Source organism: Elephantulus edwardii, unplaced genomic scaffold (assembly GCF_000299155.1).
Source record: "Elephantulus edwardii isolate Elephantulus edwardi_28Jun2011 unplaced genomic scaffold, EleEdw1.0 scaffold00065, whole genome shotgun sequence".
Classification (NCBI taxonomy): domain Eukaryota; kingdom Metazoa; phylum Chordata; class Mammalia; order Macroscelidea; family Macroscelididae; genus Elephantulus; species Elephantulus edwardii.
The window spans coordinates 11,892,923-11,911,512 of record NW_006399815.1 but is presented as its reverse complement, the minus strand read 5'-3'; the positions used below and the strand labels follow the sequence as shown (position 1 = coordinate 11,911,512).

At 36.3% G+C, this 18,590-nt stretch overlaps 1 protein-coding gene across 2 annotated transcripts in view; it reads left to right on the top strand.

Moving 5' to 3' along the window:
* Nucleotides 1–18,590, top strand: part of CNTN1 (contactin 1) — a 241,776-nt gene that overhangs the window by 54,610 nt on the left and 168,576 nt on the right. For both annotated transcript variants that reach the window (XM_006888198.1, XM_006888197.1), the window contains 5 exons: nt 1,573–1,697; nt 2,368–2,485; nt 5,489–5,639; nt 12,825–12,952; nt 14,392–14,567. In XM_006888198.1, the coding sequence (XP_006888260.1) occupies nt 1,573–1,697; nt 2,368–2,485; nt 5,489–5,639; nt 12,825–12,952; nt 14,392–14,567 (698 nt within the window). The remainder of the gene's footprint in view (nt 1–1,572; nt 1,698–2,367; nt 2,486–5,488; nt 5,640–12,824; nt 12,953–14,391; nt 14,568–18,590) is intronic.

Below are 18,590 nucleotides of genomic sequence, written 5' to 3'. Positions count from 1 at the left end.
ATAATCAGTTAACCATACTCTATTCTATTGTTTTTCACCTTTTCTCATACCTTCTTATCTTTATTAAATCTGTGATCCCTCTTTATCACTCAACTATGCTCTCTCTCAACTCACTTTTGTTGTTGTTAGGTGCCCTTTAGTTGACTATGACTCATTGTCATCCTATGAGCAATGGATCTGAGCCTTGACCTATCCTGTGCCATCTTCATCATCTCTGATAACTTGAGCCAATTGTTACAATGACTATGTCAATCAATCTCTGAGGGTCTTCCTCTCTTTAATTGACCCTCCACCTTTCCAAGTATGACGTCCCCTTCCAAGGATTGTTCTCTCCTAATAACATGCCCATAATGTGTGAGACAAAGCTTTACCATCCTTGCCTCCAATTAGTACCCTCCAAGAAGTACTTTCTTCAAGAAGTATTCGTCTTTTTGGCTGTCCATGGAACATTCAGTGCTCTTCTCCAACATCACAACCCAAAGGCACCAATTTGTCTTCTTGGTACCATCAAATCAACGCTAAATCATAGAGATCCATTGTACAAACTCTACCTGGTTTTTGTGGCATATTCACAATCTCCATTGTGCTTAATCCTGATATTGCAATCACCATGTTAATCCATGTTATTCAAGGATTATAGAAAATTAGCATTCTTCACTAACACCCTAATTCAAAGGTTTAACTTTTTATTTGATTTTCCTTATTTATTGTCCAGCTTTGTCATGCATGTGAAACAATTGAAAATATCATGGCGTGCTTTTGTCTTTTAGACAGAGTTACCCAATTAAATAATTTATGTGATCTTTTTTTACTGTTGCTCCTTTATCCATTTGTTATAGAACCAAGTAAAATTTAATTCTTGATATCCTACATATTTTCTCCATTAATCATGATATTAATTACTAAATAATATATGCCTGAGTTCAGTTCCACTCATTGTGCTGCCATCCCAAAAGCACACAGTTCGAATTCACCAGGCAGCTGATCTATGTGAGAGAGATGGGCAGTCTCCTTCCATATGATTTACTGTCTCTGCAAACCCACTTGTAGGTCAAGTCTGAGTTGGTTCCAACTCAACCAGTAATACCAATCATAATTACTACAACTATAGAGTTTCTAATAGAGGAAGGGCACTTAAGAGAATAGGTCATGTTCCTGGTTCTGTGGTAAGACCCAGTAGCATCTAGTTCAGGTTTATAAAAAAGAAGGTAATCTATACCTGAGAGAGTGGTAGGGTGAGGGAATGAGACCTTACCCAAAAAAGAGAGGTGACAATATCATAATAAATTAAGATGTATTTTTTTAAGACTCTCAATGTTACTTTGAAAAAGGGTTATGTTATGAGAAAAACAAATTATTTTAATTATTCTGATGAGACATGAGATACATGGAGGAAAATAATCTTGAGTTTGCTTATTGTTACTCCATTAAAGCTTATCTGAAGATCTGTGGAAATCTATTTCCAGTGCCTTCACAGTGATTCTTAAATCACTCACAATGTCTGTTAGATCATTCTTCATAGAACACCTAACTAAATTCACAGTGGTTATTTACAATGTTTTTACTTTTCAGCCTACCCTGAGTGGGTAGAACATATCAATGACACAGAGGTGGATATAGGCAGTGATCTCTACTGGCCTTGCATAGCCACAGGCAAACCCATCCCTACAATCAGATGGCTGAAAAATGGATATGCGGTATGTATGCTCAAGTACTTTGTTTGTTTGACCTGTTTGGGCAGTAGTAGTTCAGGGTGGCTGTGGAATACATATAGAGTAAGAGACAAGAGTAAGGATTACTTGGGCCCTGAAGAACAAAACCTCTCTTTTAAAGAAAACGCTTACAAAACTGAACATGAAGTATGAAGTATCTTCCTTGAACTTAAGCAACTTTCTGTAATCTTATTTCTACCCTCTCTCCCCCTCCCCTTATTTTCCCTCTGTTCCACTTTTCTTCCTCATCCTACTCGTCCATCTCCACCACCTGATATTGTCCTCTTTTTCTTGCCACTGTTTCCCTAACTCCACAGAAACAGGGGTAAGAGCGCAGCTCTAAGCCCTACATTTAGCCCTGGGGACAAGTAGCAGCAGTGGGATCCTTCTCTACCTTCCCACTGTAATCTCCCAGCTGGGCCAAGAGGGAAAAAGGTGGACTCTCAGCTCTGTAGGATGAATAGAACAAGAGCCACCGGGCATGGTAAGTGGGTTTAACTTTCCCATGCCATGAAAATGCCACTCCACTCACCTGAGGCTACATTGGGGGAAGTGTGAAAATACCTAAATGAAAAGATGACCAAGACCAAACCCAAATCAAAGCACACTATGAAAGTTTATGAAGAATGTGTGTTTTACTTTTTGTTCTTTTTAGTATCATAAAGGAGAACTGAGGCTATATGACGTGACATTTGAGAATGCTGGAATGTACCAGTGCATAGCTGAAAACACACATGGAGCCATTTACGCAAATGCTGAACTGAAAATCTTGGGTCAGTATCACTCTAAGTACTGTTATGCCTTCAACAAGGAATTATCACACACAACTCACACGTAAACACACACATGACATTCACCCTAATGCAGTTTTATATTACTTTCTTCAATAGCTAAAATGAAAAACTTAAAAATAAGTTTAGAATGGAGTGGTATTTTTGCTCTTCTTTTTACCTAAGAATATGAAATAGAGAAAAAGAATTTAATTTTTTTCCTTATTTGTTAGCCATGTATAAGTTCTTAATTATTACATTGTAATGTCAATTTATTAAATTAGAATGTCAATTTATTTTTAACGGAGCAGATTGAATGCTATAATAAATTCAAGATAATAAGCATAGTTATTTAACATTTTAAAAAAATAATTGGACAAAACTTGCATAGCCAGCATAATCACAAAACTGTGTAGAATGATGTTAAATTGCTGTGTATTTTCAGATGAGTCTTTTAAACTTTTTACTTTATCAGTCCCTTCTTGCTTCTACATGAAAATTAAAACCCTGTGGCATGATATATTTTAGCTACCAACCTCTCATTCAGAATGATTTCTTCACTGCACTTGTCCTTTAGATGTCTTTCATGTAGAGAAACAAGCATATCTCTTACAAAAAATTTTTTCTTCTGTTTCATATTCATTCGTTTTTCATTTCCATTGATACTTAATATAATCAGTAGTCTCTTGGAGCTTTACTTCATATATATAATTTAATTCATGTATATAAAATTTAATTCATGTATATACATAATTTAATTCATGTATATACATAATCTAATTCATAAATGTATGTGTGTGTGTGTGTGTGTGTGTGTGTGAGCTCTGGTGGCCAAGTGGTAAGAAGATGCCCTGCAATCCCAAAGGCACGTGCTTCAAATCCAAAAGATGCTCCGCAGGGGACACAATTTACGGACTCAGAAAATTTTCTAGAGAGACAGCTATGGGTCGGTTCCTACTCTACAGTACTCAACAACAACAACAACAATATATAAACAACATGCCTCTAGAAACTTTATGAACTTTGAGAAACGATAGTTATAGAAAGGCTTCAGGCCTTTTATTCATGGGGTCTCTATGAGTCATGCTTGACTCTGACAGTCAACAACAACAACGTATGTTAAGGCAACTCTAGTGGCCTATTGGCAAGAAGCTGCATTGCAATCCTGAAGGAATGTGGTTCAAATCCACAGCTGCTCTGTAGGAGAAGGATGGGCAATCTCCTCCCATGCGATTAATTGCCTCTCAAAACCTGCGGGAGGGTCAGCTATGGGTCGGTTCCAACTCTATGGTACAGAACAACAACCTAGATGTTAATTAGATTAGATTAGATTAGATTAGATTATTTATTAAATTTTATATTATTTATTAAATTACATTATCATATATTACTATATAATGTTTGTTGCTGTTAGTTACCATCAACTTGAGAATGACTCATACTAACCCTATGACTATAGATCTAAACCCTGTTCTAGCCTATGCCATCCTCACAGTCTCTGACACCCTCAAGCTCATTTCTGAAATCAATTATATATAAAAGATCTGGTGGCCTAGTGGTAAGAAACTGCACTGCAATCCTGAAGGCAAGTAGCTTAAATCCGCCAGTTGCTCCATGGTAGAAGGTACTCAACAAAATATATAGATAGATACCTAGATATCTCAAAATGTGTCATTCTAATATATATATATATACTGCTCATCCAATATATATAGGTTGCTCCTTGGAGGCAAGGGTTGTGAAGCTCTACCTCACATTCTTTGGCATGTTGCCAGGAGGGACCAATCCTTGGAGAAGGACATAATTTTCAGAAAGGTAGAAGGTCAGTGCAGGAGAAGACGACCCTGAAAGAGATGGATTGACACAGTGACTGTGGCAGTTGGTCAAAGCAATAGGCAATAGAAGTGTGTCAGACAAAGAGATGATGGGATTGGCTCAACATAGGGCAGTGTTCAGAGCTATTTTTCATAAGTTCGCTGTAAGTCGTAGTTGAATTGGCAGCAAATAACAATAGAGATTGTGTGTGTGTGTGTATGTGTGTGTGTGTGTGTGTACACACGTATACATATATAAAGGCTTCTGTGGTAAGAAGCTAGGCACATGGTTTCTAATCTACCAGCTGTTTCATGGGAGAAGAATGGGCATTCTCCTTCTGTGTGATTTACTGGTTGTTAAAACCCATTGAAGGGTCAGCTATGGGTCAAAACGCAACAACCACGACAACGTGTGGATTAAAGATGTGTTGTTAGCTGCTCTCAAGTTGCCTTGATGCTTCTACTCATTGTGACATTATATGCAACAGTACATAATACTACCCACTCTTACATCATCAGAATCTCTGTTTTGCTGGAGCCCAGTGTTGGCATTCTGTCACTTCATCTAAATGAGAATAAAAGGCATAGATATCCAGTTGCCATGATGTCAACTTTGATTCATGATGATGCCATGTGTTACATAAAATACCATATAGTTTTCAAGACAGTGACCTTTCAGAAGCGGATCACAGACCTTTCTTCCAAAATACCTTTTGGTGGATATTACCATCAACCCTTTATTTTTCCCTTAACTGCTTGTGCAATCCAGGGACTTCCTAAATTTGAGATTATAGCACTTAATTAAATTGTGGTTGAGAAGAATGACCATGGATGTCAGTATTCACAGGGGTATTTAACTTTTAACTTTTTTCCATTTAACTTCCATTGGGGAATTGATACAAAAGGATTCAATTATATGGGTTTCATGGTATATATACATCACTAAAGTGTATAGTATTTCACATAGTTATTAAGAATTTTAAACTTCATCTGCTTAAATAATATGTAAAATACATTTTAGTAGATTTGTTACATTAAGAAAATAAATATTTGTCATAATTAATAATGCTAGGTGAGATTAATTCTTTCCATTGATTATTAATCAAGAGGGGGAATGAAATGAGACATAATATTTCACAGGGAAATTGTTATTTCTTTTAATGTGGAGAAAAATAATTTGTTTTCCTTTTAGCTTTGGCTCCAACTTTTGAAATGAATCCTATGAAGAAAAAGATCTTGGCTGCTAAAGGAGGAAGGGTTATCATTGAGTGCAAACCTAAAGCTGCACCTAAACCAAAATTTTCCTGGAGTAAAGGGACAGAGTGGCTTGTCAACAGTACCAAGTAAGTTTGAAGAAATTCAACTGCAATTCATTTCAAAAAGTTTTCTTCACAATGAGATTATTTTCATGTTTAAATGCCAATTGTTTATTCCAGCCTTTTCCCACAGGAGATTATGCAATTCTAAAATGAAGAAAAATAGTTACTATTCACTGTCAGAATCCATTATAATTGTGTTTCAATTTTTATGATTCTGTATTTATAAGGAATTTTAAATATGAGGTTTAGAGCCTATTTTCAAAATTTGTTAATATCTCTTAATAATTACTTTTGGACAATAAGTAGAATTTCTCTAACTTTTTTTCCTTTAACAGAGACCTCTATTTTTTCATATTTTATGCAATTAATTTATTTGATATGAAGAAGGACATTTAAAAAATGCTATTAAAGTACAAATTATCTCTGCCTATCTGAAATGAGCTGATGGTCTTCTTTTTGAATAGGCAATAGGCAATCTACCAATGTTCTGAAGGAGGGTGAAAATTTATGATCTGCATAAGTTATTTATACCAAAGTCATATTGAATAATGTCCTCTACTTTTTATATTATGTATGAAGAAAGCCAAATCCATTGCCACTGAGTTGATTCCAACACATAACAGTTATCCTCCATTGGATTTTCAAGGCTACAAATCTTTACTTGAGGAGAACACCCATCACTTTCCTAAAAAACTGATGGTACAGGAAAAATGCTAACCTTTTGGTTACAAGTGTAACAACTCATGAGCCACCAAGGCTCCTTTTTATATTATAAATGTATGTATGTGTGTGTATATACATGTGTGTGTGTATACACACACCCACACACAAATATATATTAATCTCATTGCCGTCGAGTTGGAACTGACTCATAGCTGACCCTCCAGCAAGTTTTCAGGGGTTTTAAATCTCACAGAGGGAGATTGTCCTTCCTTCTCCTGCAAAGCCACTAATGAGTTCAAAACACCAGAGAGACCCTACTTTTTGATTAGTAGCACAACTCTCTATGAACTACACCATCAGAATATCTTGTTATATGCTTAGTGACAGTAAATCATAAGAGGAGAGGGAAAATGCCTCATAAAAAACCAAACCAAAAAACCCAAACCTAACCCAGATGAAGAAAAAGAAAAATGGAACTTGGGAAAATGGCAAGGATAGTCCAGAAAATAAAAATATCCTGAAGCAAGGAATGTGACATTTGTAAATAATGCCAATAATTAAAATCAATATGGTTGGTTACTAGAAGAAAATAGTAAATGGCCTTAAGCGTTAAAGAACACTACAAAAAACCCCCCAAGATACCTATATGTATAAATAAGAGAAGAATAAGATTGTTTTAGCTTTTTAAAGATACTATCCAAAGAGAGCATTCAAGAAGCTGGAATTTATAAAAAAGAATGTGGCAAAGGAAAAACTCATCCACAACCAGTATTTACAGATGGCACAACTTGGCTTACTTAAAGAAAGGAGGATTGGAAGCACTTGCTGCAGACGATGAAAAACTAGTCTTCTGAGTGGATTACATCTCAACAACAAGAAAACAAAAATTCTCACCACTGAGTCAATAGGCAGCATTATGATAGTTGGAATTGAAGCTGTGAACAATTTCATTTTACCTGGATTCACAATCACTATCCTTCATAGTCAAAAAATCAAAAGATGTATCACTTGGGAAATCTGATATCAGAGACCTCTCCTAAGTGATGGAAAGCAATAATATCGGCTTAAAATCGAAGGTGCACCTGATCCAGGCTATGCTCTTTTTGATTACTTGCTTTACATCAGAGAGTAGAACAATGGTTAAGGATCACAAAAGGATTGCCGCCTTTGAGTTGTGGTGTCGAAGAAGAGTGCAGCATATTCCGTGGACTTCCAGAAGAACAAACAAATATTTCTTAGAGAAAAGTGTCACCAAATGCTCCTTGGAAACGAGGAAGGTGAAGTTTCGTCTTATATTCTTTGGTCACATTGTTAGGAGGGACTAGTCCTCAAAGAACATAATGCTTGGAAAAGTGGAAGGTCAACATATGAGAGAGAGGAAGACCCACAACAAAATGAACTTACTTCGTGACTATAACAATGTATGCCAGAGATGACGAGAGCGGCATAGGAAATGTAGGTTCAGATCTGTGATTCATAAGGTCGCTATCAGTTCCAGTTGACTCAATGGCAGATAGCAATTCTGAAACAAGATGGTACAAGCTCTCTTTTCTTCACAATAATGCAGTAAAATAGGATAGGTAAAATGGGTATTAATATCCCATTTGGATGTGCTAAAACATGTGGAGTTAAAGTGATCTGCAGTAGATGTGTTGCTAATATCTAAAATGGAACGTCAACGATGTCATTTTGGCATAAAGAAAGAACATGCCAATATCAGTGAATTTTCCCTTGACATGATTAAGAGTTTGTATGTAATAATACAGGGGAAATATAATGATGGCAGTAGTTGTGTTGAGAACTTTGGTGTTAATGTGAAACTTTTTTTGAAGAGCATATCAATTGTTGCAGTCATATGTCAATTCATCTCTTCTTTTCCACTGGCCTTCCTCTTTTCCAAATTCATTACCAATTTTTACAATCTAAAATTTATCACATGTGCAACCCAGATGCATTTACAATAACTGGTGACTGAAATGCAAAAGTTGGAAACAAAGAAGAACTGTTAGTTGGAAAGTATGTCTTTGGTGACATTAATGAGGCTGGAGATTGAAGGATAGAATTGTGTACAATAATTAATTATTCATTCACATACCTTTCTATAAAAACAAACTGGGAGTCTACATATGAGCCCCAATAATACTACACAGGAATCCAATTAGTTGCATCTGTGGAAAGAATCAAGGGAGAGGATCAATAGCAGCTTTCAAAACAAGGTCAGAGACTGACAATGGAACAAACCATCAATTACTCATCTGTGAGTTCAAATTGCTGCTGAATAAAATTAAAACAAGTCCATGAGAACCAAAACACTACCTTAAGTCTATCCTATCTGAATTTACATACCATCTGAAGAATAAAAAAAAATAGATAAACATCTGAAGCACGGATTTGGTCAGAGTAGTCAGACTACACTTCTAAAACAGATTTGTTTGGTTTTCTGGAAATCCAAGGAAAACCAAAACTATAATTGAAATGCATATTTTCCCCTTTTCAATTGATATTTTATATGCATATTGACCAATTAAAAATAACTAGAGTAAGGTCAGATATACCCTTGCCTTCAAAGTGACACCTTTGCTCTTGAACATGTTAAAGAGATTTTTTGGAGCAGATTTACCCACTTTAATACACCATTTAATTTCTTGACTGTTGCTCTTTTCAGCAGTTAAGAAATCAAGAGATGTGCTGCGAGTATGTCTTGGAAGAAGAGTAAAGAGATTGTTCCTTAAAGGAAAAGATGGTGAAGCGTTGTCTGACATAATTTGGGCATATTTTCAGAAGGTGCCAGTCATTGGAAAAAACATTATGCTGGAAAGGGAGAGGGTCAGAGTAAAAGGAAGATCTTCAAGTAGTTGTATTGACACAATAACTGAAATAAATGGCTTGAGTATGACAGAGAATGAGTAAATGGCAGGATAAAGCAAGGTTTTGATCTGTTCTTAAGGTATTTATGAGTTATCTTTATTATTCTTAAATAATGGCACTCTGGTGACATATTCCATAGGAAGTTACACTACTAAGAGAAATGGGCAGTCTCTTCAAGAAAACTTGCTGGAGTCTTGATTATTAGTTCCAACTTGGCGGCAATATTTTAACTTATTCCCGAATCAATGTTGGTTAAATTCTTTGGATCTTAAATTTATTTCTAGTGAAATGATTTGGATAAACAGTCAAACAAACTAGGAATTATCTTAAGTTATTTATTTATAATAAAACTATTATAGGCAACTAGGCAACTTGCACACACTTACTAATTATGAAAGTATATCAACTCTAGAATAGGAGAATCCTGGATAACTTTTCACATACATGACTCAGCTGAATCTAATTTTGGATCTGATAAAAGCCTATTGAGCATAAATTAGCAACTAAAAGAAAAATCCATTGAAGAAAGTCTATGTGTGAGTCTACACTAAACTATAGAGTTAAAAACACAATTCCAACACCTGTCTTCCCCCATATTTGATGACAAATATTTAAAAAACTATTTTTAAGCTCCTAAATATGATTGGTTGTTTTTTATTTCATTCATGATTATGTGTGAGCTGATTGGTCACCTGGATTTACTGGAGTTAGCTAACCATCAGCTGTAGGTTAGAAGCCTCTTGTTTAAATCTATCAGGACCTAATGAGTTGGCGTTAGTATTTTAAAGTTGGTTGGACCCTGGCTAAGTCTACAGTTTGAAGGCTCATGTGTGAATCAGTTGGATTCTGGAGGGTAACTTCTCTTGTTTTAGTTGAAAGTTGATGTAGACTGATTGTTTTTTATTTCCTTCACAATTGTGTGTGAGCTGATTGGTCTTATGAATTTACTAGATTTAGCTAACAATCAGCTTTGGGCTGGACACCTCTTAAGTCAAACAGGACCTGGTGGGTGAGTCTTAGTATTTAAAAGTCAATTGGGCCATTAGGCCTGTGGACCTCTGCCCTGGTGTTGTGTTTGGGAAGAACTTGTTCTAAGAAATTGGTCTAAGTGGTACAGTACTGTTCTGTCAGTTTGCTATACTGAGAAAACTTGGGTTTGCTGTGATACTGAACACTGTGCCACTTGTGTGTCAAATGCCATACTGGTTACTTATTGTGAACAGTGTTTGGTCAAGCTCCCAGATCGAGGCAAGCTTGGAAACAGGATTAACATCCACTTCCTAAATAACATGCCTTTGGAAACTCTATGAGCATTAGAGAAATGATGATAGTTATAGGACAAGTTCAGATCTTTTGTTCATGGGGTCACTATGAGTTGTTCTCAACTCCATGGCACTTAACAACAGCAAACTTACTTATCTGACATGTGGCAAGAGAATATGGAACAACAAAAGCACCTCTACTCCTCACTTCCCTACATAGTTAGGCTTTGAAGGGCCTAACAAAGATTTGGCATTATACAAAAGTAGAGGATGACCAATTCACCTCAATCCCTCATCTGTGCTGTAACTATTCCACCAAGCACTTGCTGAGGTCAATTGCCGCCACTGCCTCCTTTCAACTCCAAGTCACTTAAGAATACTTAAGCCTTCCATTCCTGAGTCCTTTACTTCCTTCATCATCACTGTGATCCCTCCTCTTCTTTCACCTTATTTTCAGGATGCATGATACAGGTGTGTGCATGCTATTTAATGCCTCCCCTGATATTTCCTTGCCTGAACATCCTTCAGATCACTAGATAACCTTAATTCTTTTACTCATATAAATTTAGAGATTTTTCTAAGACTAGACCATGAGGTTCTTCTTCCTCCTCAGTCCCAAGAGTAGCTTAATTTTAGGATACTCACTTCCACAGGCCTGGCCTTAGCCCTCTGTGGGCAACCAGAACACACTGGGCACAATTCCATCCCACTGTCCCCACTCCCAGAACCCTCTACTCATCCTAGCACCCTAAAGTTTCCTAGTGAGGAAGACTCCTTTCCTTTCTGAATCTATGAAATATACTATGCCACAAGAACGTCTTTCTGCATGCACAGGGGTCTACATATTAGAGACCCCATCAGTGACCTTAGCATTTATTATTACCAAACATGCATCAGTAATACAGAATATATTTTTTACTATTGCCATAAATGAGAACTGCTGGATAATAATAGATAAGTGAGGCACAGTTGTATAGCAAGGAGGCAGGTTAGAAATGTTTCAGCAACTAGTAAAACCAGAGTGCTTCTTGAAGGCAAACATGGCACAGCTTTGCCTCATGTACTTTGGGAATATTTTTAGAAGAAGCTATTCCTTGGAGAGGAGCATCATGCTTGTAGAGATGGAGGGTCAGTGAAAGACAGGAAGACCCTCATTGATACAGTGTCTGCAGGAGTGGGCTCAAGTGTGTCAGAGATGGTAAGGATGGTACTGAAAGGGTTGGATCTGTTGTTCATAGAGTCTATATGTATCATACTCAATCTTACCACATTTAACAAGACAATGTAAAAGGAGCAGGGACATCGATATCTGACCTTTACCAGCTTCACAAAGGGGAACTGTCCTGACCACAGAATCAATAACACAAAACCAATTCCCATGAGTTCAGACATGTCCCCCACACTCCCACACTTTTTCTACTCATCTCAACACCAGTCTTAGTATTTGCTGGGTTCAAAATCAAATGCAATAGCTCTCAAACCACACAAAACCATATCAAGGAAGTAAAAAAAAAATATAATCCAGATTAATTACAGAGTACAGTCAAGACAGATCCCAAAATATGCAGTCACTGCAGCCTTGAGCCTTCAGGCCAGTGGTTTCCCAGTTCTCAGTCCTGCCAATATTGGCCTCCCCTAGCAGTTTTCCAAGCAAGTTTCCAGTCCTACCAATATTGGCTTTTCCTCAAAAGTGTACAACAAAGTTCATAGTTATAGCTAATACTGATTTGCACCTCAATTGTTCAACAAAGTTTTCAGTCCTGTCAATATTGGCTTATCTCTGCTTTCTTCTCCATGATGTCTCATTGCACATCAGCTCTCCATTTTGGCCACACTGCTCTTTTTCTGGTGGTGAGGTTTCTTTGCTGGTGGAGGCAAGAGGTCTCTTTCCTCTTCACTCGTGGGAGAACATCTGTCTCAGTTGCTAGAGCTGTTCAATTTATTAATAACCATAACCAATCCCCTTGTAGATTATTGAAACTTGCCAATCCCCTTATGAAATGGTAGCCTATCCCTTATGGATAGGCTAATACACCCCATTTGCATATTCCCACCCCAATGAATAGCATGTTCTCTCCTTAATACAAGAATTACTTCAGCATAAAAAAAAACCCCACAGTTAATTTGTTGTTAGCAAAGATAATTATGAGTGATAAACCTTTGGCACCTAGAAACAGCAACAACTACATAAACAATTGTAAATCAACTAGTTGATGCTGAGAAAGAGTATTTTTACTAAAGAGAAAGCCAAGAAATATTTAACTTAAAATTCAATCTTGGAAATACAGTTAATTTACTTGTTTAAAAATGTAATGATAGAGTATGCTAAATTATGTAATCTAAGACATACAATAATGAATTAAAAAAATTCATTTCATGGACTACTTTGTTGTTTGTATTTTTTTTATTTCAATAGAGTACTCATTTGGGAAGATGGAAGCTTAGAAATCAATAACATTACAAGGAATGATGGAGGTATCTACACATGCTTTGCAGAAAATAATCGAGGGAAAGCTAATAGCACTGGGACTCTTGTTATCACAAGTAAGAAATAATTTGATTAATATTGTTTCATATAAATTTGATAATGCTTAATTTTTAGTATTCTATAAAACATATGACGTGGTCTTAAGTCTGGAAACAGTTCATGTGTTGGTAAATTTCCATTTTAAAAACAGCTGGCAATTATCTATGGTATGGAGAGACTTCCAAATACAGCCAGAAATGTGTAATCTGGAGAGGTTAAAATTGATGAATGGGACCTTCTAAAGACTAAATCCCTGTGCACATAAAAAACTTTTCCAGCAGAGTGAAAATAAAATCTACTGATTGGGAAAAACCATTTGACAATACCACTTCAGACAAGAGTCTCATATCAACAGTTTATAGAGTCCTACAGGGCCTCCAAAAGAGAAAAAAAACAAAACAATAAAACAAAGAAAAAACCTAAACCTGATAACACATTTACAAAATGGGTAAAATATGTGGACAGAATTTTCAGAGGAAGATAATTAAATGGCCAATAGACACATGAAGAAATTCTCAAAATCTCTGGCAATAAGAGAGATGTAAATCAAAACCACAGAGGGATACCACCTTACTTCAGTATCAGTGGGAAAGTTTAATGGGACAGCAAGTAATAAATGTTGGAGAAGACGTAGTGTGATAGGAATTCTTACACATGGTTGGTGGGATTCTAAAATCGTATGACCACTGTAAAAGGCAATTTGTTGTTTCCTAAAAATCTGAACATAGAAATTCCATATGACCAAGCTGTTCCACTGCTTGGAATATACCCCAAGAAAATGAGAACCAAGGCACAAATGGAGATTTGTGCACCAATGATGATAGCAGCCTTATTACCCATCACAACATGGAAACAGCTCAGATGTCCAACCGCAATAGAATGGATTGAGAAACTATGATACATTCACATGATGGAATATCATGCACCTGGCAGCAGCAATGATTTTGAAAATCGCTACTTAGCTTGGGAGGGATTGGAGATAATGATGCTAAGTGAATTAATCCAGTCCCATAAAGACAAATACTATACAAGATCATTAATGCAGAATAAGTATGAGAATCCAAAGGAGAGGGGAGGTTTTGGGCAGAAGGGTGAGGACGGGCAAGGGGTGGAGGGTAGTTAATTATAGGGTCGCACAGTTTGATAGGTGGAAGGGGGGAGTTAAGAAAATGGGAAAGATATGGTGTGAAAACAATGTATACAACCTTAGTAAATAAACCAGAATTTTAAAAAATGAGGATAGATACTTTTAAATATTAAACGAATAAAAAATAGACAAAACATCTGGCAATTCTTTGACTTGGTGAAATTGTTCCTGGAATTCTGAGTTGAATGATAGGCATTCTATGTCCCAGATATGTAAAACATATTTATAAGATTTTTTCAATGCTCAGATAATATTTTATCTTATGATTCCTTGAACTGTGTTTTGCTCTTTTTATTTAAAAATATATAGATCCCACACGTATTATCTTGGCTCCGATTAATGCTGATATCACTGTTGGGGAAAACGCCACCATGCAGTGTGCGGCTGCTGCTGATCCCGCCTTGGATCTCACATTTGTTTGGTCCTTCAATGGCTATGTGATCGATTTTAACAAAGAGAATATTCATTACCAACGGAATTATATGGTATGTGTTTTAAGTTTCATCTCATTAACTTCCCAATGAGCTCTATGCATTTGCTCTGCAACTTCTACTGCTATAATCATGTCAATGAGACTGAAAGCAAGCTTAAAGCTTTCATGGTACTTTTTATATGAATTGTAGTAATACTGGCCTTTTAAAAAATGTCTACTTCTGAGGGCATTAAGAAAGATACTTACCAGTAAATGTTCATTGAATTGTAGATGCTTTCCTCTTTCCTCCCCTAATAGTACAACACAGCATTGACATGTGTCTACTATAATACTGTTCTTTCAAATATTCCAGCTATCTAAAAAACTCTTAGGAACATTTCCACTTCAAAAACAAAAACATATTTTCAGTTAAGTAAGACTGCTTTTTAACTGAAAGACATCTCTTTTCACTTTTTATTTATTAAATAGATACACAAGAGCAGTAATTAATTAGTTCATTATGAATGTGCTTTCAATATGTTAATTTTAATTCAGGCTCTTCTCTTCTCAATTTAACTTAATGGGTCTTGTTATTTAAATAGGCTAAGTATAACTGTAAATCTACACCAAATTTATTAATTCTGTTAAGAACCAAACTTACATTTCAAAAATTGACAGAAATTCACTGCCTGTGAATTAGGTGAAAACTATTTAAAATGAAGGCCTGGCCTGAAAAGTCCTGAAAAAAAAGGCCTGAAACCTTTGTATAACTATTGTAATTCATCAATGTTCATAGAGTTCATAGAGTTTCCAGAGGCATGTTGTTTAGGAAGTGACTACCACTCCTGCATTTTATATTAGGTTTTTTGATATTTTTTAATATGTCAAACACTTCAATGTCTATTTTCAAAATCATGAATATGCCCACTTTTAGTGAAATTAGAACCAAGACTTTAAAGAATTTCTAGTTTCAATATGTTTTGTAAGAAAATAAAATGCCATTCATTCAAGGATTTTTGTTTTTGCTTATTTTTATCATTTTAATGAGGGAATGGGGTAAACTCATGATTATGAAAACAATTATTTCAGTAATGACACTCATTATGATTCAGAGGGTGTAATTCGTAGGAGATTACCCATCTTTCTCCCTTGGAACTGCTGATAAATTTGAACTGCTAATTTAGAGCCTATGAAACCCAATGGAGGGTCAGCTATGAAACAATTCCAACTTTAGAACAAAGATGTTGTTTTGTGTGCTGTCGAGTTCAAATAGACCCATTGCTGACCCCTAGTTGGTTTTCAGAGGCAGTAAATCACACAGGAGGAAATTGTCCATCTTTCTCCCCTTAAACAGCTTACTACTAAGTAACTAGAAATGTTTTTTTTAGGATGTAGAATTCTAAATGCTTAGAATTTAACTTGCTATTCTTAAAATCGATCACTAAGGGGCGCTGATGTATAAGGTTTCAACATTCACAGTCTGAACTAATTGGAAATGGAAATTTATAACACTAAGCAAATTTATTTCCTGTACTTATCTTTAAAAGGTGAGATTGTAAATGATTTTTAAATTTATGTTTATGCTTTTACAATTAAAGTAACATAATCAGAGTAAAAACAAATGATGTTCTTTTGAAAATGTGACTTTCAAACAGAATTCACGAGCCCTCTCATAAAAGGAAAAGTGGCTGGTGTCAGTCACATTTAAGAATCTTTATGTAAAAAATGTTGGTAATTATATTAAATTTTCTATTTCATTTTAAATTTTTAATCAAACTTTTAATACTAAGTGTGATGAAGCATCGCCACTCTTGCCTCCTCTGGCTACACATTGTACAGGACATATCTGTTTGTTCTTTTGCAGTCCTTAGGATACTCAATACCCTTCTACAACATCACAACTGACAAGCATTGCTGCTGCTCCTATCATCCTTACTCACTGTCCAGCTCTCAGCTATATAGGTAAAGACTGAAAGGACCAGGGACTTAGATTTTAAACTAAAGTTGCTGCTCTGTAGTATTTTGGAGAGGCCTTTGACAACAGAAATGCCACACTCCGGGCATGTTGTTAGGAGGGACTATCCTTGGAAAGAGACATCATCCTTGGAATGGTAGCACAGTGACTGCATCAATAGGGTCAAGTATGTCAGAGATAATGACTACAGGACAAGAAACTGCAGGTCCTGATCTCTTGTTCATAGGGTTGCTATGAGTTGTACTAATAACTTACATGCAAAGGATCTTAAGGGAAACTATACGTACACATGTTTATGAAATATAAGCTATTTGAAGCTTTGATACAATAAACATTGAAACAGTTTTCTTTTAAATCTCATTCTGTTAAAGTTCCATAGTGAATAATAAAATCTTTTCAATGATGGTTCAAATTATAAAATTGTTGTTATTATATGCTGTCAAGTCACCTGACTTGACCCTATGTACAAAAGCTCTGAAGCCTACCTTCTCCTAAGCCAGTCACTAATTCTGACTTACCAACCCTCATTGCCCAGTTACTATAGCAATCCATCTCATCCTGAGGTCTTCCTCTCCTGCATTGTTCCTCTGTCCTTCCTAGCATGATGTCCTTTTCAAGGACTGATCTCTCCAGGCCATGTTGCCCAAACTGTGAGATAGAGCTTCAAAATCCTAGCTTCCAAGAGAAACTTGGTTTCACCTTCTCTAAAACAGACCTGTTCGTTTTCTTGGTGGTCCATGGAATGTTCAAGGCTCTTCTTCAGCACCACAATTCAAAAGCATTGATTGTTCTTCTGTCAACCTTCGTCATTATCCAGCTCTTCAATGCATAGCAAGTAATTATGAAGACCAAGGATTGGGTCAGGCTCACCTTTATCTCTAAACTGACATCATTGCTGTTCAGTACTCTGGAAAAGTTTCTGACAGATTTTTCCCCAATGGAATTTGTCTTTCGATACCCTGACTGCTGATGCCAAGAGTGCTGATTGTGGAGATAAGCAAGCTGTAATTTAAAACAACCTCAATCTCTTCTCCACCTATCTATCATGGCTCTGTTAATTGGCCCGGTAGTGAGAATCTTTGTCTTCTTGATACTGAGCTTCAATTCTATTGAAGATTATAATCCTTGACCTTCGGCAACAAGTGCTTCAGGTCCTCCTCAGTTTTAGCAAACAATGTTGTATCATCTGCATAACACAGGTTGTTGATATGTCTTCCTCCAATCCTGATGCCACATTCCTTCTCATAAAGTCCTCCTCCCGAATGATGTGCGTATAGATGGAAAAGGAATGGAGACGATATTCATCCCTTGCACACTCCTTTCCTGATTTTGAATGATCCAGTGTTTTCCTACTCTGTTCTGAGGGCTGCTTCCTGTTTGAAGTATAGGTTTTGCATAAGCACAATCAAACGTTCTGAAATTCCCATTTTCCTCAAGATTAGCCACAATTTGTGTGATCCACACAGTCAGTGAAACACAGATAGGCATTCCTCTGGCACTCTTTGCTTTCTGTCAAGATCTATATGACATTGGCAATAATGTATCTAGTCCCATGACCTCTTCTAAACCCAGCTTGTATTTCTGGTAGTTCTCTGTCAAAGTACTGTTCCAGTCATTTCTGGATAATCTTCAGCAGGATTTTGCTAGTGTGTGATGTTAATAATATTGTTCTATAATTTCCACACTCTGTTGGGTAACTTTTTTTTTTGGAATGGGAATAAATATGCATCACTTCCAGGCAGTAGCCAAGTAGTTGTCCTCCAAATTTCTTGGCATAACCTGGTGAGCACATCCAAGGCAGCATGTGTTCATTGAAATACATCTGCTAGTATTCCAGCAATTCCTGGGGCTTTATTTTGTGCCAAGTCCTTCAGAGCAGTATGCATGTCTTCTTTCATCACCTTTGTCTCTTGATCATATGTTGTTTCTTGATATTCTTCTGTGTCAGCCAGTTCTTTTCGGTACAATGACAATGTATACTCCTTCCATCTTCTTTTAATGCTTCCAGAATCATTCTGCCCACAGTATCCTTAAGCATTGCAACTCACAGCTTGAATTTGTTCTTTAATTCCTTCAGCTTAAGAAATGCTGAGTGAATTCAACCCTTTTGATTTTCTGACT